Raw genomic sequence first — 27,449 nt, 5'->3', positions numbered from 1 at the left:
CAGAAGTTTGCCATACAGGTTAGTTACAGTGGAGCCCATTTAAAATTAATGTAGAATATCCATTGTGACATTTCCTATTTTTGTGCACTTGTTTTAAACCAGGAAATACTTGAAAGTGAGCTGCAGTAAATATGATAATCCTATAACCTTCCTTTAAGAAGCAGCCTAGTCAAACAAACAACAACAACAGCAAAAAAAAACAATGAAAAAAGCAGAGCACACATGCAACGGTCTTCCAAATGTTTAAATAACTGCTCTAGAGGCTGGAAACCAGATCAGCAATCAAGAGAAAACTGTTAAGCATGGGATAAATGCACAGTAATAAAGAAGTCACAAAGCACGGCTACAATTTCTTTCTCTCACAAAAAGCTCCTCGAAAAATATTCATTAGCTCTGTCCTTCTTCCAAAATACTCCCAACTTCCTCATTAGCTATACATACTACTGTGCTGGTGTTCTTTTCAGTTCAGACGCCTCATGCTTTTGCTGCTCATCTTTTACCTACCTGATCGGAAGCGCTCATCCCTCGAGTTCGTGGAATGCGATTTCTGCTGTTTAGACACAACAGCCGTAGCTTGTGAGGTGCCTGGGACTCTGTTCTCTGCTTGCAGGGATGGATCCACACCTGAAATAAGAGTTTTATTTCAATGCAAATTCAGGTTCTCAGATAAAACCCCTGCTTCTCATGCTTAAAATCTACCACCCTTGACTACCTACACCTACAAATCAACCGGAGCCTAAAGTCTTTTAAAAATAGAATTGTCCACCTGCATTTTAAATTCTTTAAAATAAAACCAAATTAGATGCGATTACTGTTTCACCTAGAATATAAAAATCTCTTCTGAACAGAAAAATAGCTTTGCTCGTATCAGTGTACAATCCTTCATCATTAGGTGTACCCCAGATCCGTTCGGATGGTGGAGAAAAGGGCCATGGAGAAGAGGGAAAGGGACCATATTCACCCCCAGCTTAACATGAGACAACAGGAGAAACATTACAAATATGCTTACAATCACACTTGGAGATGCTGAAATGACACAATTATACTGTTCTACCTTTCACATGATACTTGAACCATTCTGTCCAATTCCTTCCAACTCTAAAACTAAGACAGCTAATATTTAGGAATGCACAGGTCTCTTTAATCTACATCCATTTAATAGAATAATACTAGGAAGAATCACATTCTACAAGAACACTACAACTAGTGAGTTATTGTGTAAAAGTAACAAAACTTCTTTTACATTTTTACATTTCTAGTTAGAAAAAAAAAGAGGGCAACAAAACCCACAGAACTAGTAGGATATTTGTTTCTGTAAAAGTAACACGCCAGCCTGGTTCAGTGGCAGTAGCTGCCAATTCTCAGAAACATCTCAAGGCATTCACTGGAGATTTTTAATGAAATGTTACTCTTCTTGTGCTTTTCCTCTGAACACAGTTGTTCACACATGTATGTAATGCCAAAAAGCGATGCCATGAATAGGGTGTGATTGTGAAGCAATGGACATTTTTCTCTGGTAAGACAGATCTTGCAGAAGAGTAGAAAGGAGACTTAATCAGTCTTTTCCTTGAAGTGAATACCTGATTGCAACCTTACACATTCCATGTGAAAATTCGCAGACAATGTATTTATGTTGTCTGAAAATGCAATAAAAAATGTATCAAAAAATGGACGATGTTTTCAGCAATCTTGAAACCTGTTCTCAAATTTCTGTATCAAACGGAAAGCATGGCTGTGTATTTTTCACTCTTCACACGACTGTGTTAGACAAAATATCAAAATGCATGATATGATTTGCAATAACTTGAGCCTGCCATAATCTAAGAGTCATTTTGAACACTGCTTATTACTTGTGCATTGCCCCCATGTGGTCTGAATAGCAGAAACACTAATGAAATACACATATCGAAAACATAATGCAGATTTTTTACACTTTGTTGAGCTTTTTGAACTGTTGAAAAGTACATCTGTCAGCACCACATGAGCATTCTGGATATGTTTTCCGTGGTGAACGTGTTAACTTATTAAATAATTTTATGAGATAGCACAAGCCCAAGTTTAATTATTAAATAAGGAAACTTACATGTCCTTTTAATAACAAAACCATGTGCCTTCTCAGGTACACAAACATAGGCAGGCTGAAATATCAGTACCAGCAAGCACTGTGTTTCATTCAACACAAGCTGTCACATGTAACACACGCAGATGTTGATCTGCAGGGGGCCCAAGAGGCACGGTGAGACCCAAACCCAAGTGTCCCAAAAGGACAACCGCTGGAAGCAGAACTGAGCAAGGACATGGTGCTTCATTCATTTTAAAGAACGAAAAAGTTTAAAGAGCTAATGCTCCCTCAAGCACTTGGCAGAATTCTGCTTTCAAAAGAAAAGCCATCTAATCTACAAACTGAACTGATTCAATGTATCCGATACTTGAAGAGTGGTTGAAATGCTTGAGAAATGCATTTTGCATTTCATGCAAACAGAAGTTTTACATAGCCACCAGTCAAGAATCCAGCAAGATTTGTTCATCTACAAACAGTAAATAACTTCGTATTTCATGAAAAAGATTCAAGCAAGTCACCTCCTCAAATACAGATACAGAAGGGTAATGTGATAACTGGGGCAGTGGAAAAGAGAGGAACAAACTAAGCTGGATTTCTCCCTGTTTACAACAATTCCAAAAAAAACCAGCGAATACATGAGGGAGGGCCCTACCCAAAAACGTGCAAAGCATCTGCTCAGTTGCGGTTGATCTAATAATTCTTGTGGGGTCAAGAAGGCAAAAAAAGGGAAAAAAAAGATTTTTTTTTTGCTATTTTTTTTTCCCAGAAGAGCATTACTAATTGTTAGTGGAGGAAGAAGCTCACAACGCACTCTCAACTCCTGGCACTCTCACAGTCCTACTGCTCTTCCATACGTGCCTCTCTCCACAGACACCAAAGAACCAATACAACCAGTGAAGTTTCAGGCCTCTGCAACAGTGTGTGGGGGATACGTCTAAGCAAGCAACTGTAGAACCTTGGAGTCAGGACCCCTCAGGCTACCAAGACCCTGTCCCTCTCTACAATCCGCCATGCCCAGTAAAGCTGCCCAGCATAATCTGTGGTCAATGACATCCTCCTATCTGGCACAAGGCATCAGTACTAGGTAAACCAGGAGGCTCCAGACAGAAAGATGAACTAACTGGAATAACCAATCAACAGATGAAAAACAGTCTGTCCAATGCTCCTGAGCTATATGCAACTTGAGCTCCGCTATTTGGCTGCGCCAGCAGTGGTGATGGAGGAGCAACGATGAGAAGGTATCTAAAATAAGCACAAGAAAGTTTACAAAGGCTTGCAAACTCCAAAACCTGAACTTCCTTCTTCTCCAACACTTACAGGGCAGATCCTTGTGGATTAGCATTAGGGCAGTAGAACTGTGACGAAATGACCAACAAGCCTCAGAAGTTCCCTTTAAATTATGATAATATGCAAAATTAGTGGCACTGTTGGAAATCAGGTCTGTTCTTCTTCAGCTTAAATCTCTGGGGTTTGTTCCCCTTTTCAAAGAATGAGCTGTGGAAAATAGCATTTTGATAAAAACAGTAAGATGCTGCATTTAAGTATCAGACTACACGATCACATGCCAGAAAAATCCTGCTTCACAAGCTTGGTGAACTTCTTAATTTATTCTGCTTCTACGCAAATCACTACGTTAGTCTTCAGCAAAAGCAGCTGGATAATTAGGCCACCTCCCCCTGTTTACACTGAAGATCTTGACAAATATAACATTCTAAGAAGTACACACTAATGAAATACAACCCACTGTACTATAGTTAGGCAATTTTTAACTGAGCTAAAACCACCAAAAATGAAAAGTCATCTTTAAGAGGCTGCTAGGTGAACAGTTGGTCCGATCAACTAGAAAATCTGAATTAGAGTTATTATTTGAATCAGAACTGTATCTGTCCATCCACTAACACTGAGGAGTCAAAGCTACTAATAACATTTCTAGTGATTTTGTACAAGCAAAAGTTATTTTACCGTAACAGCACTGCACTTTCTCATACTAGGACACTTTGCTAGCAGTGCTGGGGAAGATGCCTAGCTAAGCACACCTGGATCAGATACACAGAGATAAAAGTTTGAAAAACAAGTTATAAAACAATAGCACTCACTCAGGATACACAGCCTGAGTTTGCGAGCTCTCCAGGGCAAAGCACTGCTTTTGTCTCAATAGATTCTCAGCACAATGCAGAAATGATCTCACCTGAATCTGCAGTCACAAAGTATTGAATAGCAACTTGAATCAACTTTTATTTTCCCCAGTTTCTCTGATGTTCTGAAGTCATGTTCTGAAATGCATACATTTTTGAAATGCCTAAGTAATATTTCCATAATTATTGCTGGAGTTCACTTGTCTTTGCAGAGCCATAGAACACTGGGATTAGAAGAGACCACCGAATGTCATCTTGTCCAAACCTCTGCTCAGGTCCAGCCACCTGAAGCCCGCTGTTCAGGACAGGCTACCCAAGGCAGCCACAACCACCAACCCATAGATAGCTCTGACGGAACGGCTTCTGTGCTTGATGTTCATAGAATCATACAGTATTCAGAGTTGGAAGGGATCCATAAGGATCAGAGTCCAACTTCTGGCTCCACACAAGGCTATCTGAAAATTAAACTGTATGTCTGAGAGTACTGTCTAAATAATTACTGAGCTCCATCAATCATATCGATTTTATTAGACTGGTGTTTTACTAATGCTAAAGGTAAATGCTTTCTTAACTATTTTGTATGTATACAAATACAGCTACTAACAAGCCTTTCCTCCTTAGCCCCATAACTACTATGGCATGTCTGCACACATTAGAAAAATAGACATTTAACCACAGTACGTTGCATTGAAGAGAGAAGACAGGTTTGAAAAGCAAAGCATTTGTGAATCATATGCATACAAATTTCTCCTTAAGAAAAATGAGCTGCACATTTTGCTGCAATAAATTTGTGACCATGTAATGTGAAAGCTTGCACTGCTAGAAATAGTTTGAAATAGTTGAACATTTCAAAAGTATTATTTTTCAAGTTGTCAAGGTCAATTGAAAAGTAAATCAAAGCAGTTAAAATAGCATCACAACAAATCACTCATTTTGGCTTTCCACACATCTCTGCCCATGCTTCTGTCTGCAGAATATGGCAGGTCACATTAGAGAGCTTTGCTGAGAGGACAAGGGAAGAGGAAGCTGAAGTGTAAACTCCAGGTTCTTTGAGCGTTATTAAATCCTTTTACAGCTGTTGAATTGGCTCTACAAATAAGGAACAAGAGGTGACAAACAGGCTCAATGCACTGAAAGAAAGGAAAAGGTATACAACAAGGCTGAAAACAAAACAAGGGTGGGAAACAGCTCTAGGTCAACCTCTCAGTCCCTACCCAATTTAGGTGGTCTTTGCCACCCTAGGGGGTAACTATCCACTAATCTCCAAATGGACCATGGGAAAAGATGAATTGCTCCGAACTGACTACTGTGGTTCAGACTGCTTGAGAACCACCTGCTTGAGGACTTCTCCCCATTTTTCACTCAGTTGAATTACCAACATTTAATTTCCTCTGCTAGCAGCAAGCTCAAAATGTTTGCTGTACCTAGATGGATACAGCTACACTGATGGTGAGACAAATTTTATTGTTTTCATGAAAATTTAGTACAAAAATGTCAACCTAACATCACAGTTTCCATATTCATACACCCAAAACAACATATTAGGAAATTTGATCACAAATGTTTCCTTCTGTAATGCTAAAATCAGTTAATTAGAAAGGCAGATGAATAGCAATTTCTTGGTATTTTCAGAAATTATTAGAATCACAGAATCATAGAATGGCCTGGGTTGAAAAGGACCACAATGCTCATCCAGTTCCAACCCCCTGCTGTGTGCAGGGGCATCAACCAGCAGCCCAGGCTGCCCAGAGCCACATCCAGCCTGGCCTTGAATGCCTGCAGGGATGGGGCATCCACAACCTCTCTGGGAAACCAAATTATTAGCAGACAAGCTACAAATAGCTGATACAGCTAACCAACCTAATCATATTTAGTTCTCACATTTTCTAATTAAGCTCATTGTACCTAGATCAAACCAAATGAGTCTACTAAGACGATCCTTGGGGTCCCTTCAAACCCAAGGCATTCCATAATTCTATGTGCCAAAAGCTGTAAGATGGTACTGAACTGTTGCATTTTAAAAAAGTGGAAGTGACTGCTGAAGAGTTCAATATACATCTGAGACTCAGCTTCTCTGAGCTTTGTGCTTGACTCCTAGTAACTACCATCTTCTAGGTGTAAGGCCCTTGTCATTTTAGAGAATAGGACTGCTTCCACAATGTTCTTTCTGAGTTTAGAGCTAAAGCCAAATAACGGTGAAACATCTTTGATGTTGTCAATGTGCAGCAGTTGTTATAGCTGTTACTGGAAAAATGGTGGGTTAATTGTTTGCCATCTTTTAGAACTGCAATTTGTTCTTTGGTTATGAGCTCCTGAATACCAGGAACCAGGTAATTAAAAAAATACCAAAAAAGCATATAGTGATGTATGTGCTGTTTTTCCTTTACCAAACGATTAACTTCTGTCAAATGCCTGTAACAATTCCTAAGCTTTGACATTTTACTTTCTTAACATGGAATTTCTTTGTACGCTAGCAGGAAAAAAGAAATCGATGACTTCGAATACTCAAAGAAGTATTACTGAAAGCCTGCAATTGAACTCTGAATTATACTTATTGTTGAAAGGGATGCACATCATCATAATATCAGAAGCAGCTTGAAAACAATCTTCAGAGCCAGGAAACCAGAGTATTATGAAGTACAGCGCTATTCATTCCTTGAACTCAAGTAGTGCCAGCCCAAACACCAGTCCTGCTATTAACCACCAACTGAGCATGCAGAACTAACTGTAACCAAATGTCTTCTGCTGCTGTCATCTCTTACTGTACAGGTACAGGAGGATTTGAGGAATCTAGTGATAAACCAATACAGCCTAGGTCCATCTTAAGTTTAAGAATTGATGAGCACTCATATGCACCTAAAAAGCAAAGAGGCTTGTAAGTAGCATCCTGCCATTTGAGCACTCATGTCTTTCAAAAATCAAACACCAAATTCTATCTTGAACAGGCTCCCTAGCTGAAGTTAAGCGTCAAGCCAGTTGCGGTCCCTGGCAGTGTTCAAGAGGTGTCTGGATGAGGAGCTACTAGATATGGTTTAGTAGCTTGTGGTAGCAATGCTAATGGGAGGACAATTGGACTAGAATATCATGTAGGTCCTTTCCAACCTTGTGAGTCTATGATTCTACTATTCTAAGACGGGCGAAGAATCAGCATCACTGACAGAATTACCTTATCTCTGAATATGGGAATTGAATCCACCCTTAGAAGCTCGCTGATGACGGGAGGAAGGTGCTGCTCACTTGGTAGGGATGACAGGCCTTGCGGGTGGGGAAGGTCTAGATACATAGGAGCATCGGACAATCATCAACAACATGCAGCTCAACAAAGGTAAATGCAGGGGAAATGGGGAGAGAATGGAACAAGAGGCCTGCCAGCAAGCAAAGCTAACTGTTAAACCAGCCCAGGTGCTGGGTGTATTCAATCCCATCCTTCTAGCTGAACTAGATGTCCATGTAACTCAGAATGGGTTCAGTTGGGGACTTTGGCACTCCCAGAATACTGTATGAACCACAGCTGAGTTCTGGCCCTAGGTCTGCATGGAGCAGAAGAGAACAGTATGATTGAAAAACAGTTATTAGCCACCTACTCCACGTTACAAGCAGTAAAGCCAATAACCGAAACAGGTGAAGTTATAGTTAAAATGACCTCACAAATTCAGAAATGATCCGACCCACCTTCCTAAGACACGGGTGGCCCAAGTGCACACAGTGGCACAACGAGTCACCTACCAGCCAGAGGAGTGTTCTGTCTTTCACCATTGAAGGAAGAGTACCAGAAGATCCTAGGCCTGGTGATGTATCGAAGTGATGCACCAGAAGAGACGCTGTTTGCTCCACTGGAGAATAGTTCCCTTCAGGAAGGGAAATATCCCTGGGGACAGGCTGAGAGACCTGGGGCCTCTTCAGCTTGGAGAGGAGAAGGCTCCAAAGGAGACCGTTATAGCAGCCTTCCAGTACCTGAAGGGGGCCTATGGAAAAGCTGGGGAAGGACTTCTTATAAGGGCAGGTAGTGACAGGATGAGGGGAAATGGTTTTAAACTGGATGCGGGTAGACTTAAACTAGATGTTAGGAAGAAATTATTTACTGTGAGGGTGGTGAGACACTGGAACAGGTTGCCCAGTGAGGTTGTGAATGCCCCCTCCCTGGAAGCATTCAAGGCCAGGCTGGATGGGGCTGTGAGCAACTTGGTCTAGAGGGAGGTGTCCCTGCCTATAGCAGGGGGGAACTAGATGGTCCAACCCAAACCATTTTATGATTTTATGTCTATGAAATAAGAAAGACAAGAGCTCATTTCACAAGTGGATTCCACAAAAGTCTGCAATGGAAGATAGTTCAAAGAACCATTTCCCTAAAAAAGGCAAAGCAAAAATGCCTTGGTTTGCCAGTAATGCTTCCCAATGGACTTGTCATTTATTCAAAATTTTACCTGTATAAAATAGCCATATAACCTCCCACCTTCAGATTATGTAGGTAGAATGACTTCTGTTGAATTCTTGACCAGTTAAGAAAAATGCATCACAGCTAACACCACAACTTTAACTACCCAGGAATATTCATAAGGCAAGATTAATAAAGAGATTATATCTTCATTACATAAGCCAGCACGTGAGAGAAGATGGGGATAGGAGAAGAGTCTTTCCAGGCAAAAACCATTCTCCAAACTTTTTCAGGACTCCAAAACAATGTTAGGCAGAAGACAAGATACAACACATAACCTTTTCAGTCTTAACAGGACTGCCTACCTCAGTTCCCCAGGTACCTCCGTGAAACAGGTTTGAGGCCTGGGAGCTCAAGGGAGAAGTGAGTGATGCTGCAGTGGGAGAGGATACAGAGAGGATAAAGAAAACCACCTCATAAATAATTGGCTCAGAGGTTGGTGCAAGCACAAGAATTTTGTGTTTTTTTGACGGGGCTATTTACTTGGCACCAGGCATGATGCCTGCAGATGGAACTCATGTCTCCAAGGGTGTAAAAGGATCCTAATCCAGGAAGTGGTGGGACTCATTGAATGGTCTTTAAACTAGGTATGAAAGGGACAAAATGAGATCCATTGATGATCTGGATCAGGTATTGGACAGACCAACCAGAGGTGAAGTGTTGCTGGAGCTGCAGCTCACCAATGTGGAGATCATTAAAGGCGCTAAGGTTGGAAGCAGCCTTGGCTGCAATGACCATGCCCTGCTTGAGTTTGTGATCTTGAGGAACGTGGGCCTGGCAAAGAGAGTGGTCAGGACCCTGAACTTCGGAAGAACAAACTTTATTTGTTGGCCGAGCTCTCCTGGAATGCTGTCCTTAGAGACAAAGATGCTGGGGAGAGCTGGCTATTCTTCAAGGATGCTTCCTGAGAGCACAAGAGCTCTCCGATACTCTGATAAGAAAGCAGGCAGAGGAGGCAGGAAAACAGCATGGCTTAGCTGTGACCTGCTGGGCAAACTGAGAGCAAAGAAAGGTGTGTACAGGCTTTGGAAACAAGGCCGTATCACCTGGGAAGAATACAGGGATGCTGTCCAGACTTGCAGATGTGGATCAGGAAAGCCACAGCACTGGCAGAACTGAACTTGGTGAGGGATGTTAAAAACAATAGGAAGACTTTCTACAGATACAATGGCCAGAAGTGACAGACCAAAGTGAGTGTACCTCCTTTGATAAACATAAAGGGAAAGCAGGCTTCAGCAGGTGTGGAGAAGGCTGAGGTACTGAGTAAGTTCTTTCTCTTGGTCTTCACTGGCATCCAGGATTATAATATTTCTCATATCCTGAACCCTGCATCCCTAAACTTTTAGGGCGGGAAACTGGGGAGCAAATCCCCCCCACACAGTAAGGGCAGAGCAATTCTGAGACCTCTTCATGAGACTGAATGCGTACAAGTCTATGGGGCCGGATGGCTGCATCCCTGGGCTCTGAAGAAACTGGCTGAGGTGGTTGCCAAGCTGCTCTCCATCATATTTGAAAAGTTGTGACTGTCAGGTGAGGTCCCAGGTGATTGGAATAAAGGTCATGTCACTCCCTGTTACAGGAAGGGGAGCAAGGAGAATCCCGGGAACTACAGTCTAGTGAGTCTCAACTCTGTGCCTGGGAAGATCATGAAGCAGATCCTCCTGGATGACATGTTAGATTGCATGAAGAATGAGGGTGTGATCTGAGACAGCCAGCATGGCTTCACCAGCGGAAGGTCACGCTTAACCAATTTGGTGCTTTCTGTGATGAGGTGGCGGCATTGGTGGACATTGGAAGGCAACCGACGTTATTTAGCTGGACTTGAGCAAGGCCTCTGACATTGTCCCCCACCACATCCTTATCTCCAAATTGGAGGGATGTGGATTTGATGGGTGGACCACTCAAGGCGCAGACAGACAGTGGTGATCAGTGGTTCTATGTCCAGGTGGAGGCTGGTAACAAGTGGTGTCCCCCAGGGGTGGGTCTTCGGACAGGTGCCTTTTAACATGGACATTGATGATGGAATTGAATGCACCCTCAGCAAGTTTGCTGATGACAACAAGCTGAGTGGTGTGGTTGATCCAATAGAAGGAAGGGATGCCATTCAGAGGGACCTCAACAGGATTTAAAGGTGGGCCTACATGAATCTAATGAGGTTCTACATAGCACAGTGCAAGGTTTGGCACTTGGGCTGGAGGAATCCCAGGCATCCATACAGACTGGGAGGGGCGATCCTTGAGAGCAGCCCTGAACAGAAGGACCTGGGGGTCCTGGTAGATGAAAAACTGAACATGAGCTAGCAGTGTACTCTTGCAGCTTGGAATGCAAATAGTATCCTGGACTCCACCAGAGGACGGGGAGGCAGAGGGACCGGGAGGTGATTGTCCCTCTCTACTCTGCTCTTGTGAGGCCACATCTGCAGCACTGCATCCAGGTCTGGGGCCTCAACACAAGGAAGACAGGGAGCTGTTGGAGAGGGTCCAGAGGAGGGCCACAAAGATGATCAGAGGGCTGCAGCACCTCTCCTACAAAGACAGGTTGAGAGAGCTGGGCTTCTTCAGCCTGCAGAAGAGAAGGCTGTGGGCAAACCTCATTGTGGCCTTCCAGTATTTCAAGGGAGTTTAGAAACATGAGGGAAATCAACTTTACACACAGGTAGGTAGTGTCAGGACCAGGCGGAATGGCTTTATGCTAAAGGAGGGGAGATTGGGATTAGATGTTAGGGGGAAGTTTGTTACTGAGAGAGCGGTGGGGTGCTGGAACAGCTGCCCAGTGAGGCTGTGGATGCCCCGTCCATCCCTGGAGGCGTTCAAGGCCAGGTTGGATGAAGCCTGGGCTTGTATTAGACCTGGAGGTTGGTGGCCCTTGCATGCAGCATGGGGGTTGGAGCTTGAGCTCCCTTTCAATCCAAGCCGTTCTATGATTTTATGATATTCTTGAATTTGCCTTTAAGCATGAATCTAGCAGATTGTTTACCTGAAGATTACTTTTCTACCAGAAACTTGGAGGAGATGTTTTATTCAAGGTCACAGCTAAAAAGCTTCTACCTTGAGAACAGAAGGAGAAAGGCAAGGGGACAGCATAACAAAAGATCAGAGGGACAGTGAGTTGTTGGAACAGTAATATTAGCCAAGATTAAAACAAATAACAAAAATAATAATTAAAAAAAAAAGGCTTTCATGCCTGGTTGGCAAATCAGAAGTTACGACAGCAGCAAAGGACAGTTCCACAGTAATTCATATTTAATGAAAGGGAACACAGACTGCCTTCAAATGACTGGCAGGTCTGTCAGAACCTCTGAGGGCTGTGTTTTATCTCCCCTTTAGCTTAAACTAGCTTTGAAATGATTACAAGTGTCTGCAAATACAGCAGAGTTCAAGTACAACGGCAAGGTAACCACTGAAAATAAATCTACAGTTACAAACACAGCACAGATGAGTACAGTGTAATATTATTTATTTCACATTCAGCAATCACTCATAAATCACTCATAGTCCATATCCTGAAAATATGTTTTTAACACTCTAGTAGTAATTACAGCTTCACAGGTAGAAGTTACCTGCCGTTGAAAGCAGGTATTGCTTTCAATCCAGCATTGGGATAACTCACAGCGAGGTCCCTGCTATTAGGATAAGATGGTTTGTTTGGAAGGGGCCTACAAAGATCATCAAGTTCAACTACCTGACTTGATGGTTACTTTGGGATAACCAAAGCATATTATCAAGGGTATTATCCAAATGCTGTCTGAACACTGCCATACATGGGGCATCAACTTTGAGAGGAAGCCTGTTCCATTCAGTTAATCTTCCAGAGCGGAGTTTACCTGTTCAACTCACAGATGGACAATTTGTCTGGAAGGATGCTGTGAGGAATGTGGTAAGGAATCCACCAAATTCCCTTGAAGACTTTTACTTCATGAACCCATCTTTCTCATTCTGAGATACAACCCACACACTGGAATATAAAGTGATTCTAAAAAGGAACACTTTAACAACCAAAAGTCACTTAAAATACAACAGAAAAACGTCACTGAATGCTGGCTACACGGAAAAATATCTAGGAGAAGAAAGCACAGCATCTGCCCCCTATTAGCAAATCACGCTCCAGGATGCCAGAAGACCAGGTTACACTGAAAACCCTGCTCTCATTATGATGTAATTTCTTGATCTTTTTACTCCCTAGCCCCCTGCACATCTCCAGTTAGTTTTTGCAAGGTTATCTGCTGTCATTCATCATTCTGAAGCTTTGCACAGCAGCATGCCACTTTGCTTACAGATACAGTTTAAGCACTTCCTCACAACTTTATCTGAATTTGGGGTGGCAGAGATTGACTAAGTCAGACTGCTGTCAAGGTTTATTATTACTCAACACTTGCACACAAAAATAGAATATTTGGTTGGATCAGTGAAAGATAACACGTTATAATCAGTATTTCTCCATAACTACCTTTACGCCTTCTAAGTGAAGTTAATCTAATTCTAGTGATATTAGTCATAACTGTAGGCTTAAACTCAAAACACACAACATAACCTTCATAAATGTAACTCCTAAGTACTAACACATTCTATTTAATTCTACAGCTAATTGAAAACATGCTTTGCAGCCATTTCCCTATTCTTCTATCTATCAAGCTCTTGGTAGAGTTACTTAACACAGTATGATGATCAGGTTCCCCACATGCTCAGCCACACACTGCATAAGATACTTAACCCAATCAATTTTATTTAGCATTGAAAGAGTTAAAGAGTTTTCCTATGGCTAGTTTTTAACATGTCATTGGTGAATGATATAGCATGACAAATTAAACTTACAGACCTCAGGCCTTATGAAGACATGTCTCTATTTAAGTCTATTAATTTAACTAGCTTCAGCTACCTGTAAACTTGAACCTGGTCATTACCTCTTTCTGATTTCTATCAAGTATCACTTAAACCAAAAATCACAAAAAAATCACTGCCTGTATTAAAGAGTAACTTGGAGAACCTTCAGCTTTTCACAGAGCAGTCACTTCCCTCCTCTCAGTATAAACCATTTCTTCCCAGTACTCTTTGCTGTTTCCAAAACCAACCCACCACTTTCTCCTTCTTTAAAAGAAATACATCAACATGAAGCCCTACCTCAAGATCTCTAATCATTACACATTTCATAAGCTTACACTGAACAAAACACCTCAAACGTCTTTCCAATTGCTCCTTTTCCTACTTTCCTCTCACTCACTAGGAGTTCTGTTTCTTACGTTTCCTCAGTGATCTCACCGTCCAACCTACCTTTTGTTAAAAACCTTACAAATCAACAGAATTGTACCATCAGCAAAAGCTCTGTTAGAAAGCAAGTAGCAGTAGGTACTGATGCAGTGCATGGGAAACGTGAAGTTTTTTGAAATTCAAGTACAGATGTAGAAAGAATATCATAAAATTAACTGATCATCAACAGTGTGTCCTTCACAGACCAAGAAAGAAAAGAAGACAGCACATGTAACTGGAGAAGAAATAATGAGCAAATCAAATTGAGGAAGACGTGAATTACTGGTTCTGGGGTGGTCAAATCACAGAGTAAAACCTCTGCTAATCTAAAACACTGCTATCTTTCAGATGGCAAAAATGTAATGGATAATGGGAAAGTTCAATTTCACTACAAATACCATTGATTAAAGAATATTACTAAAAAAAACCTAAAACACCATGATAAAATTGTTAATGATAAAAAATTACTCCAGGCTCAAAGCCACTGAGACTCCTACACACCATCTGAGCCATTCTGCAGCTATGCCAATTAACACAATTCTGAGGTAGAACTGGGTTAATAGAACATATGTCAGGAAACTAAACAGGAATTGTAAGCCAACTTTTTGCCTAAGTACTGTTCTTTGCACTGAGAAGCAAAGCTTAACCACACTGTTTTCAGCACATGAAACCCAGATTTCTGCTGTCTTAATGCAAAGCAAGGCAAAAGCAGTACAAATCAGGTAATCAGATATCTTAGAAACCATGGTATCAGGCAAGATGTGATCAGCTAATTTCAAACCTCTCCACAAGATGTCTAGGGAAAACTCATCTAAACAAGGAAAAAAAATTAAGCAGCAGAAAATCTCAGGGAACAGAGAAACAACATTCCTTATGCTGCCCTACATTTTAAGATTTAGGTTACATCATTGCATTTTTAGTTGAGAAAAACCCTAAAGCCTAATACTGTTTGATAGAAAAACCAGGAGACAGCTGGATTCTAATGCAATCTAAGTGCGACATGCTTTCTTAAAATTATCCTCCAGGATTACATAAAGTCACCTCAGTGAGACACTTCTGAATGCCTTCAGTTTGAAAAAGATGATTCAATCATAACTACCCTGAAGAAGTGCCATTAGCACATTTTTTCTGCTCCTTTTTTTTTTCCTACAAAGCAATTTGAACAAGTTAATTCTGCAGTCTCATACAGTGCTTAAGCTAAGTGAGTTCTTGAATAAGCAGGTTACCTAGACAGAATATTACAAAACACCTTCAGAAATCATATGGTATCACAGCAGGCTTCTGGAGCAGACATCCGAATGGAACTGTTCTAACACCCATACATAAATCTCAGCTCTGCCTCTAAGGGTCACTGTAAGACATGGGGTCAGAATATTCATGCAGAAAGGAGGAACAGTGGTGGTTTATCCTGCACTCTCGCTTTAAAAGTTACTTCAAAAAATGTCTGGAAGTGTTACACTTTCCTAAGTTATATGCAAGAGCTCAGAGCTAGAATAATTTGTGCAAACACGTTTAAGGGTTGAGAGTAAAAAAAAAAAAAAAAAAAATCAACAGAAAGGTGAGGAGCACTTTCCTAAGACACTCCAGATCATATCAGAACTGTCCAGTGCCAACTATCCACCATAGAGATTTCTCTAAAACACACCCCAGCATTCAGCTGAAATGCACTGTGACCTGCACACAAAGAAACTAACTACTAGAAACTAGTAGAAACTAACTACTAGACTACTAACTACTAGTAGTTCTACTAACTACTAGTAGAAACTAACTACTAGAAACTAACTACTACAAAGAAACTAGCTACTAGAATTAGCACATCAACCTAAAGAAAGTGTTTCTTGTATTCATCCCATCTTCTCTTCTGAAGACAGGCCAGTGTCTAACAGACTCCATAGAAAACATCTTTTAAGTCAGACCACAGAATCTCCTCCATAGCAGCAATATTCAAGAGTCTTCAAGGGGCATAAAAAGGTCCTCAACAGCACATTTGCACACACAGGGAGAAACAGAAAGCTTCCTTTTCAATGCCTAATGTAGTAAAGATTTCCTCAAAGTTCAAACTGTGTGAAAAAGCCTCCAGGAGTAAACAGCACAGCAAGACTGAAGGCTTTTGTGGATTTATTTGTTGTTTAAAATAAAGATTAGATGGCTAGAGGCTGCCCCCTGCTAACTTGAGGAAATCAACAACATAACAAAACTAGGAAAATTACATAAAGACTACTAGAGAACATAAAAGCCCTGAGCAGTTAGTGGACTCCAGTTTGCCTAAGCACAAAAAGGGAATGATACTTTTGTCTCTGCTGTTACGAAGAATCACATGGACCACCACTTCAGGATGGTAAGAGCAAGAGAAACTACTAGCTAGTTCAACAACTGGTACAAAAGTGGTCAGGGATGCCAATTTCTTCTTGCGATCACTAACTCCTGTAAAGTAGAACTAAACCATGACCCAAGTCATGGCACTATTGCCTCTGTTCTCTCTTCTGAGAACATAACATTCTAAGCACTTACTATTCTATCATGTTCCTACAGCATTTCATTGTCAGTTCCACCTAACCTTGATTCTCTCTTTATCTTCTGTCATAGCAGAATAGCAATCATATGAAAGAGGAGTGATGATTAATGAGTCGCTTTTTTTTAATGGAACTGGCCAACCTGCATTCAAGAATAACTTTACTTGTTACAAAATTTATGTTAATGTTTTAAATGCAGTTCTCATACTAAAGGAAATAACTTAAAAAACAAAAGTTACCATTGTATATAAAGTAATTAAAAATATTTTACATTTCTTTCTTGTTCCACAAAAATAGCCATGTTTCACTACCAGTTAGATGCTATGCCAATCAAACAAATATTACTACACTCATCTACTCTATCTAAAGAACAGTTTTCAAAGATTTAACGTGAGGAACTCTTACCTTGAATGAGCGGTATGTACCGTGCTAACAGCTTTGCCCTTTTCTTTTCATACCCCTTCTGAGTGATATCTCCTAAAGAAACAAAGAAATAAATTAATATCGTGTGGAATGGCATTTATATAATCACTCTCATTTTTATAATAGGTGTAAATTAACTCATTAGCTTTGAATAAATGAGATTAGTAATCCAGATCCCCATGTCAGAGAAACAATTCATAGCCATATACATACCCACTCAATGCTATCTGCCCATAAATGAATACAAGCATCATAAATCTTACAAGCTCATACACAGCTGCGTAACAGAGAACGAGTTACCTGCAGTAAACCTGATTCTGGAGGAATCTTCCATGATGCAGCAAGCAGCCCAAGAGATTTACAGAGTAATATAAGCCACCAAAGACAATTAAGCTGACTCTGTGTGCTTCTGCTGCATCAGAAATTCTTGCTTCACTAAGGCCTGGGCAAGCGGGCTCTGGCATCTCTGGGGAAGGCCTCTGGAAATCTGGTTTCTTCCCACTCTGCTTTCAAATTCTAGGAGGCATTAAACCACTACTATCATCTGCTTTCATTCACTGTTTTAGTGTGGCATTGAGCCATCCACCCCTATTGTGGGTTGCACAGTTAGAGCACGACACTGTACGGCCTAGAACAAAAGGAAGATTTCTACATAAACCTCAAATAAGTTTGAGGCCAGAATCTGGTGCTCCTGTAATTCCACTGACAGAACAAAAAGCCTTCATGTAAAACCAGCAGCAAGTTTAACAAGATCTTTTCCTTTCCAAGCTAACGAGCTTCACCCATTTCTAGATTTCAGCACAGACACCAAAAACAAGCTTAAAACCACTTCCATCTCTCAAAATTCACAATTTCCACAAGGGGCATGCAGAACTGAGAATTCCTTCACTTTTTGGATATCATACAAAAAAAGGTCTTGCTGTGCATTTCAAACATTCCTCAGGTGTGTTTTAAAACACAAGTTTGTTTGGTTTTAAATACTGTCCCCAGCATTATGTGCTCTAACACATTTCCTCAGCATCCACCCTCCTCCTGCACTGGCTCACACTGAGAGCAGAAACAAAGTCGCTCCATTCCAGTCCCAGCAATTAAATGAACACCTATCATTTGATGCAATCATCTGTGCAGAAAACAGTCAATGACAGAATGAAGTTATTGCTCCAAAAAGAACAAAGGTAAATCCCAGAATGCTTTCATCTCTGCAGATATTTCAAACTACAACCAAACAAAATGCATCTGCTTTTTGCTTCTGCACTCAGAAACCTGCGTTAAAGTTTCATATCCAACTTTGTACACAGAACAGAAATGCTTTGGCTATCATTTTTGCTAAGTAGAAAAGATTTTAACAGAAGAAACACATAGAAACGTAACTGCGCATTTGATATTATGTCTCACTGTACAATTACATAAAAATATGACACACAAACTAAACAAAACCACAAATGCACAGATATGACCAGGTACAGCTGATTAAAATGCCACTGTAAGCTCTTTGGATAAATCATTTCTACAGTTAAATAAAGAGGATACCAAAAAAAAGATCCTCATTTTCCACGTTGGTTGGAAAAAAAGGTCAAGCAACACAAGCAGGAAGAACGGTCCATTTAAAATAGCAGTAATTCGGACAACTACAGCAACCTCAGCAAATTCTCTAAGTGACAAATGCTGCACATGACACAAATCTGCCGTACCATAACTTCAGCGAGGACAGCAATTTTCACCACTCCATAAAATTCAATCCTTAAATCAAACTCCCGCAGATCAACTACCTTGCCAGGAATCATCCAGCTGAAGAGGCATGTTGTAGAAGCAGCAGCTCAAAAGACAGAGTTGAAAATTAAGTTGCATTTAATTTAGAATCAAAAACTTCTGCAAATTCGTTGATGTTACTGGGTAAAAAGGATGTTGAATCTAAGCACTTTCCTTGAATCAGGTTAGGAACAGTCTAAAACCAAAAGCATCTCACAGACTTTTGCAGCCCTGACCAGCAAGTCAGAGAAGCGTACCAAGGATTTCTTTGTTCGTCTCCGGGTGAATCATCCTGGACAATTGCTCCCACCCCCACCTCCACAGTGGGATTTAATCCAGCGTTCTGGTTTCTTTGTAATCCCACGTCCCTTCCAGAAATAGACCCTGAGCCACATCTGGTACACCAGGGCCACAGCTGCTGCCATTTAGCCACACTTTCTCCCTAGTTATCAAATGACACAAAAGCAATCTGAGGTTTCTCTGCCTCAGCAAAGCAGCTGAGAACTGTGCAAAGCTAGACACCAGTTTGAATGGGATGGATGGGTTTGGATGAGCTGACAGTTCTCTGCTTGGAAAACCTAACACACTTGAAAACATGATAGAAAATGAATCCAGACAAAGGTGGCAGCTTTGGGGACTGACTGACATGCACTGGTGTGCGGGTGGGGGTGGGAAAACTGCTTCAGAGGACCTACATTCTACCTTTTAGACACGCTTAGCAAATATCTGTGAAATGAAGCAACTTAGTGTTTTATCTTACATCACTTGGAGAATTATAAAGGGAATGTCACACTGTTGCATGATTTTGACTTACTTCACAGTAAAACAAACACACAAAAAAAACAAAGAGAGAAATAATTATTCTGACCTCTCTGATCTCTGTCCACTGTAAAAGCAAGAAAAATCAAGGTATTTCTAAGAACTCTGAAGAGAATCAAACATGGAAAAAGCTGGTAACACAGTGTCACAGCTGGGAAGCCAAAGTTGATACGAAGGCTGCTGACAACAGAACCACAAATGGATGATTCATCTGTGCTAATACCTGTAGTTTCAGAGCTTTACTATCTGAGCACCAAAACAGCAGAGACCATCAGCTTCTATGCCATATGACATACATGCATTGCATGCTTAGGCATTCCTGATACAGTCTCAGAGAAAGAGGACCAGAATTTGTTCCCAGCATCAGAAGGAGAAAGTTTCCTTCAGAGACTTACTATCTGAAGGCTTGGCCTGGATGCAGGCAAGTAACCTCTAACAGTCAATGCAGCAAACCTGTAACAATTTTGACCAAACTATCTCAATAAAAATCCCTATTATAAGATCTTGAAAACAAGATTCTCTCAAACACAGCTCTGACAACTGCAATAAGCAGAGACTGGAAAAAAAATCCACCCTCCTAGGATAGCAACATTTCTTGCCTTTTCTGCAAAATGCATTTACACTAGATCAGCAGATTTCAGAAAGCCCTTGCTGATGGATATTAACATATGAAAGAAGGAGAGAGGATGACAGCTGGATTATGGTAAAGCTGTTTGTTCACCAAGGGCAACACTTTCTGCAGTAGCCATCTGTGATTCCTGAAACCTGGACAAAATGGAAGTTTACCATTGGATTTTTTTTTTTTCCTAGTAGCTTATTTAATAATCAACAACATATTGATAAACAATCAAGACTTCTCACAGCCATCTGCAAACAAGTAGTCTATTAAGTAAGCATCACATTTTTAGCAACTCTATTTTTCCAGTTTCCTTATTAACCTTCTATTCTTCTCCTAAAACTGTATAGCAAACCATATTTCCATCACTTGTAAACTTTGTATAAAAAAATGATTCCTGAGACTCACTTTGAGACTCACTTTGTTTGTTGAGCTGTAAGTAAATCTTTTCCCAATTGTTTGCTCAGCCATAAAATTCAAATATTGCAATCACTGCTACAAAGAATCATTTCTAACATATCAAGTAATTTGAAGTGCTTCTGGTACACAGTTGCCAGTGAAAAGTCACAATTTTTTCTCCTGTATGCAACACACCATCATTCCAAAACTCACACCACTTCAGTTACAGCACTAGCTAAGCTTATTTGAAGTCTTCTTTGAAAAGCACTGAAAAGTTTAGACATAGAAAAATCAGATGAAGCTTTATAATAATACATCTTCAGATCTAAAAATCTGCTAAATATTCTAACATCAGTCCTTTCTCCTGAACCAGTCTTTTCTGAAGAAAAGGCTGCAGACTGATGCTTTGAATTAGTTTGCATAGGATGAGCTCAGCGGTATGGAAAATCTTGAATACAATCTCTCATATCAGACAAGTCCACCAAAAATGTAAATAACTGACATCTGATCCTTCAATGTGGTGATTCTGACTAACCTGTAAGATCTTGTTTTAAACACTGTGAAAGCACCAAGAACTTTACTGAAAATGCAAAATGCACAATTGTAGTGGCAATGCTAAGTCACAGCCTGGACCAGTGATGGAGCACCTGGTGGGAAGGCAGGGCCAACCCAGGGGAGCTCAGCTGCATGCAATGCAGCAGAGTGACTGGAAGGGCTGGAGCCAGGGTCCAGCCCCTGCCAGACCTCATTTAAGGGTTGGCAGTGAAGGGGAGGGCATCTCATCCGGAGATCCCTGCGTACCTGAGGACCTTACAGGGCTTCTGAAGATAAGCAGTTTATTTCTCTTCTTTCTGTGCCTACTGCTATCATGTCTAAGGAGGTCCACACTTACTGTAGCCTAGGATCTTGCTTCTCTGCCATCTTGTTATGCTTTCTATTGTGTTACTATAATTAATACCCAATTTGCAGTAAGAACTTAATCCCTCTCATTAAACTTACTGTAGAGTAGTCTGCACGTAAAGGCAGTAGCATAGCACAGCTACTTAAATCATGATTTAAGTCTTTGAATACAAATTGTCTCTCCGAAATGTTGAGTTCTAGAAGATAAGGAAGATCTTGACTAGTCAAGTGCATGCACCCATACAAGAAAGTTACATAACTCTAGCTGCATGTTACTAACAGAAGATCAAGCTTTGCACTCTGTGCACAAGTACACAGTACAACGACCTAATTTACAATACCACTATTATCAAGCGTGCTTCATCTCTGCCTACAGTTTGGAGATTTAGTATTGACAAAGCATCAGAAAATTCCATCCTGACATGTTCATATGCCATCACTTCAATACCAAAACTTAAAAGCAGTTTCCAGAGATTTTACTTAAAGTTCATAGATTAGGAAAAAAAGAAAAGGTGAATTAAATACACTTCAGTCATCATTGCTGTATTCTGTAAGTGTTCCAGCTTATCCTGCTCAGCACAAATCCGCACTCGCAAGAAATACAAGTACATGAAAAAGAACAGGAGAGCTGCTCTCCATACAATATTGAGCAGGCTGGCTTTAAGTCATTACCTACTTCCGCTGCCAAGAGAGGGCATTTCACAGGGAAGAAAAATGTTGAATAACTGGGTAACAAAAATTACCTAGTAAGATACCAGGCTCAGTGAGCCTGTGTAATTAATTGTTCTTATATGGCTCTAGTAAATCCTTAAGCTCACTCCTCCAGGATAAAGGAAAAACACAAACTCTGCCACTTTCCTTCCATCCCATTAGCGCTCCACAAAATTCAGAAACAAATCAACAGATGTCAGCTACAAATATGCCTCTGTAGGCATACCAGCCTGATACTGGCTCCAGCCCTTATAATTATTAAAAATCTAGTCCTGTTTTAGAAAAGTTGAGATGCTTCCCTTCAGTGAAACGTGCTCTCTTCCACTACTGCACCAGAGGAAGACATAAGTTTCAGAAACACTGTCATTAAGTTCCGGATATAATGCATTTTCAAAACTTGCAACCCCTACAACATTACAAAGCATTTTCAAGTATGAAAACGCTCTCTGAATCACTCAGTTGGTGTGTTCTGTTACGTCGGCTCAAATCTTTACCCAGAGCTCATAAACACAATTTCTGAAACCAGATCCAGCTTTCCTCTCACATCATGACACAAATCCTGAGTGGCAGTCTCCTTCAACAAGCTGAGAGGCTGTATGCATCAGGGAAAGTGGTGAAGATCAGCTGGCACATCAGATTGCGCTGTTTGCTTTCCACAAAATTCTGAAAAACAAGCTGAAAAAACAAATTAGGATTGGTCAGGCAGACCAACAAAAGGTGCTTTAAAACCTGAGCTAGAAGTATTTTTCTAATACAGGTGAAAATTGCTCTCTGCACGTTGCACAGATTAAATGTTTAGACATCTTGTTTGCAACTTCCAAGATGCACCAGGGACCCCGTCCAAAAGTAGAATAATTATATCTGGCGTGTAGCAGCCAGATAGGGAACTGAAGGGAATTAGGACAGCAATAATTGTCCGAAGTGATCCTAACCTAAAGCACGACATAGCAGGGAGTAGCAAGGGATACAGTTTTCTGCAAGGTTGAAGTACACTTCTCTTCACCCATTCCCTTGACACTAAGTATTTCTACTGCCATAAGGTCCAGGAGCAGCCTCCAACCAAAATACAGAAATAAACTCATAGAGAGATGGGAGGACATGAAGAAAAACGTTTTCTGTGGCACTTTCTGCAAGAAAGTATCTATTCCCTTCCAATACCACTGTTAGAAAATTACTGACTAGATCAGACTTTTTCAGTTAAGACAACAAAACACAAAACGATTCACATTTAACTTGGTAATAAATGCCTTAATTCTGAAGTCATCCCTTGCACTGGGGAATTCTGTGTAAAAGTAAAACCAGACACACAAACTGTATAATGCTGTTTGAAGCTGTAAAGTTGCTGTATATAACTGCCTTTCTCTTCTAAGACAACACTTCTATCTCTTTCACATCCTCCATAACTCATTACATAATTTACAGTGATCAATAAGCAAGAAGAAGCCATATCAGAATATTAAAATTCTACATCTTGTACGGAGCTTTACTTTTACAGAATACTTTTTGGTCATCAGTGACACTGATTCTTCCTCCTCTCTGCAAATACTCAAGGAGTTGCCCCTCCAGCTGTGTAACTTTCACAAACAGCTTAGCATTTCTTATTTACTAGTTGCAAACAGTTTCCTATTCATACTTTGGTATGCCCCAATAGATCACTACAAAAATGCATAAGACTAAAGATTGAAGCAGTTCCTGCTCCAGAAATCCATGATTATGGGAAGATCCAATGCACAAATCAGACCATTAGCATCTTTTACAGTCACCGGAAATGATGCCCCCAGGGATTACGCTTTAAAATGGGTCCCTGCAATGGCTGCACTTACACTCACCTCTACTTGCAGCACTGCTCACCAAGTGGGCAGCTCAAGTGAGGAATCTAAGAATGGCCAACAAAGGTGAAGCACTTTCCTCAACCATGGATAGGCAGAGGACAAGACCATGGTGTGCAAAGGCTGTGATCACTCCTACACATGGTCTACCTGCCACACTTACTACAGAAACATATTCCACAATATGCGCATTCAAATTCAGTAAGTGAAAGTTCTAAGAAACATTTCAAAGTAACATCTGCTAAAACACAAGTAGTGGAATGGATCAGTGAGATCAACTCACTGTCAGACAGAAACCCCATATCCCCAGTTCTTGCAGCTCAGAATGATATCTAGGCTCCACCAGAGGACGGGGAGGCAGAGGGACCGGGAGGTGATTGTCCCTCTTGACTCAGCCCTCGTGAGGCCACATCTGCAGCACTGCATCCAGGTCTGGGGCCTCAACACAAGGAAGACAGGGAGCTGTTGGAGAGGGTCCAGAGGAGGGCCACAAGGATGATCAGAGGGCTGCAGCACCTCTCTTACAAAGACAGGTTGAGAGAGCTGGGCTTCTTCAGCCTGCAGAAGAGAAGGCTGTGGGCAAACCTCATTGTGGCCTTCCAGTATTTCAAGGGAGTTTAGAAACATGAGGGAAATCAACTTTACACACAGGTAGGTAGTGACAGGACCAGGCGGAATGGCTTTATGCTAAAGGAGGGGAGATTGGGATTAGATGTTAGGGGGAAGTTTGTTACTGAGAGAGTGGTGAGGTGCTGGAACAGCTGCCCAGAGAGGCTGTGGATGCCCCGTCCATCCCTGGAGGCGTTCAAGGCCAGGTTGGATGGGGCCTGGTCTAGTACCTGATCTGGAGGTTGGTGGCCCTGCATGTGGCAGTGGGGTGGAACCTAATGATCCTTGAGGTCCCTTCCAACCCAAGCCATTCTATAATTCCTTTTCCACGGGGCAGCTCGTCTCACTTCAATTTACAGGAGAGAGAGAGAGAGGAGGTTGTCTCATATCTGTATACCCAGCGTGAGATTAAGAAACAATGGTTCAAATGTTGGTCTGACCAGTTTATTACAAATCTTAATCAGGGACATGGGGAAGGGGAGGATGGATACTATTATGAATTAAGGTAATGGGGAAGGGAATGAAGGTGATAGAAAAGATAGGAAAGAAGAAGCAACGAGTCTTTGTAGGAAGCAAGAGGGAGATAGTCACCACCATGGATCCAGTGTGGTTCATAGTTCAACATCTTTGAACTTTGATCTTTGTTCAACATCTTCATCAATGACCTTGATGAGGGGATAATGGCCACCCTCAGCAAGTTTGCTGATGATACGAAGTTGGGAGGATTGGCTGACACGCCTGAAGGCCGTGCTGCCATTCAGCAAGACCTGGACAGGCTGGAGAGCTGGGCAGCAAGAAACCGGATGAGGTTTAACAAAAGCAAGTGTAGAGTCTTGCATCTGGGGAGGAATAATTGCATGCACCAGTACAGGCTGGGGGATGAGCTGCTGGAGGGGAGCTCTGCGGAGAGGAACCTGGGTGTCCTGGTGGATGACAGGCTGGCCATGAGCCAGCAGTGTGCCCTTGTGGCCAAAAAGGCCAATGGCAATCTGGGGTGCATTAAAAAGAGCGTGGCCAGCAGGTCGAGGGAGGTGATCCTCCCCCTCTACTCTGCCCTGGTAAGGCCTCATCTGGAGCACTGCGTCCAGTTCTGGGCTCCCCAGTACAAAAAAGACAAGGATCTCTTGGAAAGAGTCCAGCAGAGGGCCACAAAGATGATGAAGGGCCTGGAGCATCTCTCCTATGAGGAAAGGCTGAGTGAACTGGGTCTGTTCAGCCTTGAGAAAAGAAGACTGAGAGGGGACCTGATCCAGGTCTATAAGTATCTAAGGTGTGGGGGGCAGAATGGTGATGCCAGACTGTTTTCAGTGGTGAGTGGAGACAGGACAAGGGGAAACGGCTGGAAACTGCAGCATAGGAAGTTCCGCACAAACATGCGCAAGAACTTCTGTACAGTGAGGTGACGGAGCGCTGGAACAGGCTGCCCAGGGAGGTGGTGGAGTCTCCTTCTCTGGAGATGTTCAGGATCTGCCTGGATGCCGACCTGTGCGACCTGCTGTAGGGAACCTGCTTTGGCAGGGGGGTTGGATTCAATGAGCTCTGGAGGTCCCTTACAACCCCTACAATTCTGTGATTCTGTGATAGTTCAGTCATTGATCTTCAGTAGTGGTGGGCCGTCGGACACTGCTGTTCTGTTGATGACGATGATGACCACGGTGATGATGGCAACTTTTCAATGGTAGTACCAACTTCTTTATAAGTCCAAAGTGGTTGAGTCAGTTCTCCTTGCAATGGCAGCTTCTGGATTTGGGATTTCAGCAGAAACTTCTTTGTTCTCATCTTCCGGGCCTTGCCAGCAGATCAGAGGGAGCAGGGATGCCCATCTGCATCCTGTTTTTCACAGGACACAATGGTACCATTCCCCAGTTTTCCCATACCAAGCTGAAGCTGTTTAGTCACAAGCTAGATCTTCTGCCAGCAAACACTCCTCTCTTCCAGAGGCAAGCAGCTTTGGAGGAAGGTGCTTTCAAATGTCCACAAAGTGATGTTGATTGTCACAGGGTAGCACCCATCACTTGCCTCTTCAATAAATCAATCAGAGTCTTATCAAAAGAAATACCTCAGGAAGCAGGCTTTGAGCCAAAAAACAAAGAAGGATTCTCACAGCTCTCCAGCCTCTTATCCTCCAGTCTGAATCTAAAGATACTCTACATAGGCAGACCTTGAAATTGCACTGGGTTTCAATTGTAAATTCGACAGCCATGCTCAAACAACTACATTTTTATGAATACATCTCACTCTGACTTCAAATACTGTAGTAGCAGAAAACATGTTTTGGTACGTTGTGAAACCTGCAGACAGGCCTCATCGCTTTTGTTTACCACATAAGCACTGCCCAGCAACGCAAGTCCTCTGCTGCTTCAAATCCACCTCTCATCCGCCCTGCCTGCACCACTGTGAAGAGCCTGGCTCCATCTTCTGGATAATCTCTTTGGAGATTTTTTTCCCTTTTCTTTTTATTTTGGCACCAGCAAACTGTCAGATTTTTTTACTTCCTATAGGGTAACTGGATCCTCATTTCCACTTTGGACAATACCCTACAAGGAAATATCAACAAATTACAGAGAAAATACAACTGCACTATAAGTCGTGATTTCCTTTGTTTTCTTCTTTCATACACATGCTCTTGCCAACTTCTTTTGTATCTTGTTAATGTCCATATCATACAGCTTTACTACATTTCATATGCACATTTGGTGCTGTTATTAATGCAAGTGATGTTGAAAAGACACTTCATGTGCTAAGAATTGCTACAGTTCATTACAAGGGTGGCTGACACCGAGTGAGGCAGCAAAGCTATCTTCTACCCTGGCATGTCAGCAAACTGTGACCACACAAGGCAGGATTGCTTGTGGAAGAGACCGACCTGCTCCCCTTCAGCACGCCCCAAACAACAGCCTTTGCCATAAATAATGCTGTTGAGCTGACCAATCAATGCTGGAATGTGAGAAGAGGAGAGGAGAGGAGAGGAGAGGAGAGGAGAGGAGAGGAGAGGAGAGGAGAGGA

General features: G+C 41.7%; 1 protein-coding gene across 3 annotated transcripts in view; it reads right to left on the bottom strand.

Annotated features, from left to right (window-relative positions):
• Positions 1–27,449, bottom strand: part of DIP2A (disco interacting protein 2 homolog A) — a 103,045-nt gene that overhangs the window by 61,028 nt on the left and 14,568 nt on the right. For all 3 annotated transcript variants that reach the window (XR_006169420.1, XM_042821970.1, XM_042821971.1), the window contains exons 2-3: positions 16,794–16,865; positions 505–624 (exon numbers count right to left, since the gene is read on the bottom strand). Coding sequence is in view for 2 of the 3 variants with exons in the window: in XM_042821970.1 (XP_042677904.1) it covers positions 505–624; positions 16,794–16,865 (192 nt within the window). In the remaining variant the exon portion in view is untranslated. The remainder of the gene's footprint in view (positions 1–504; positions 625–16,793; positions 16,866–27,449) is intronic.

This window comes from Centrocercus urophasianus, unplaced genomic scaffold, assembly GCF_019232065.1.
Source record: "Centrocercus urophasianus isolate 14NV4802_14NV808 unplaced genomic scaffold, USGS_Curo_1.0 seq_20, whole genome shotgun sequence".
NCBI lineage: Eukaryota > Metazoa > Chordata > Aves > Galliformes > Phasianidae > Centrocercus > Centrocercus urophasianus.
The sequence above is the reverse complement of the archived record's forward strand: the minus strand, read 5'-3'. Positions and strand labels throughout refer to the sequence as shown.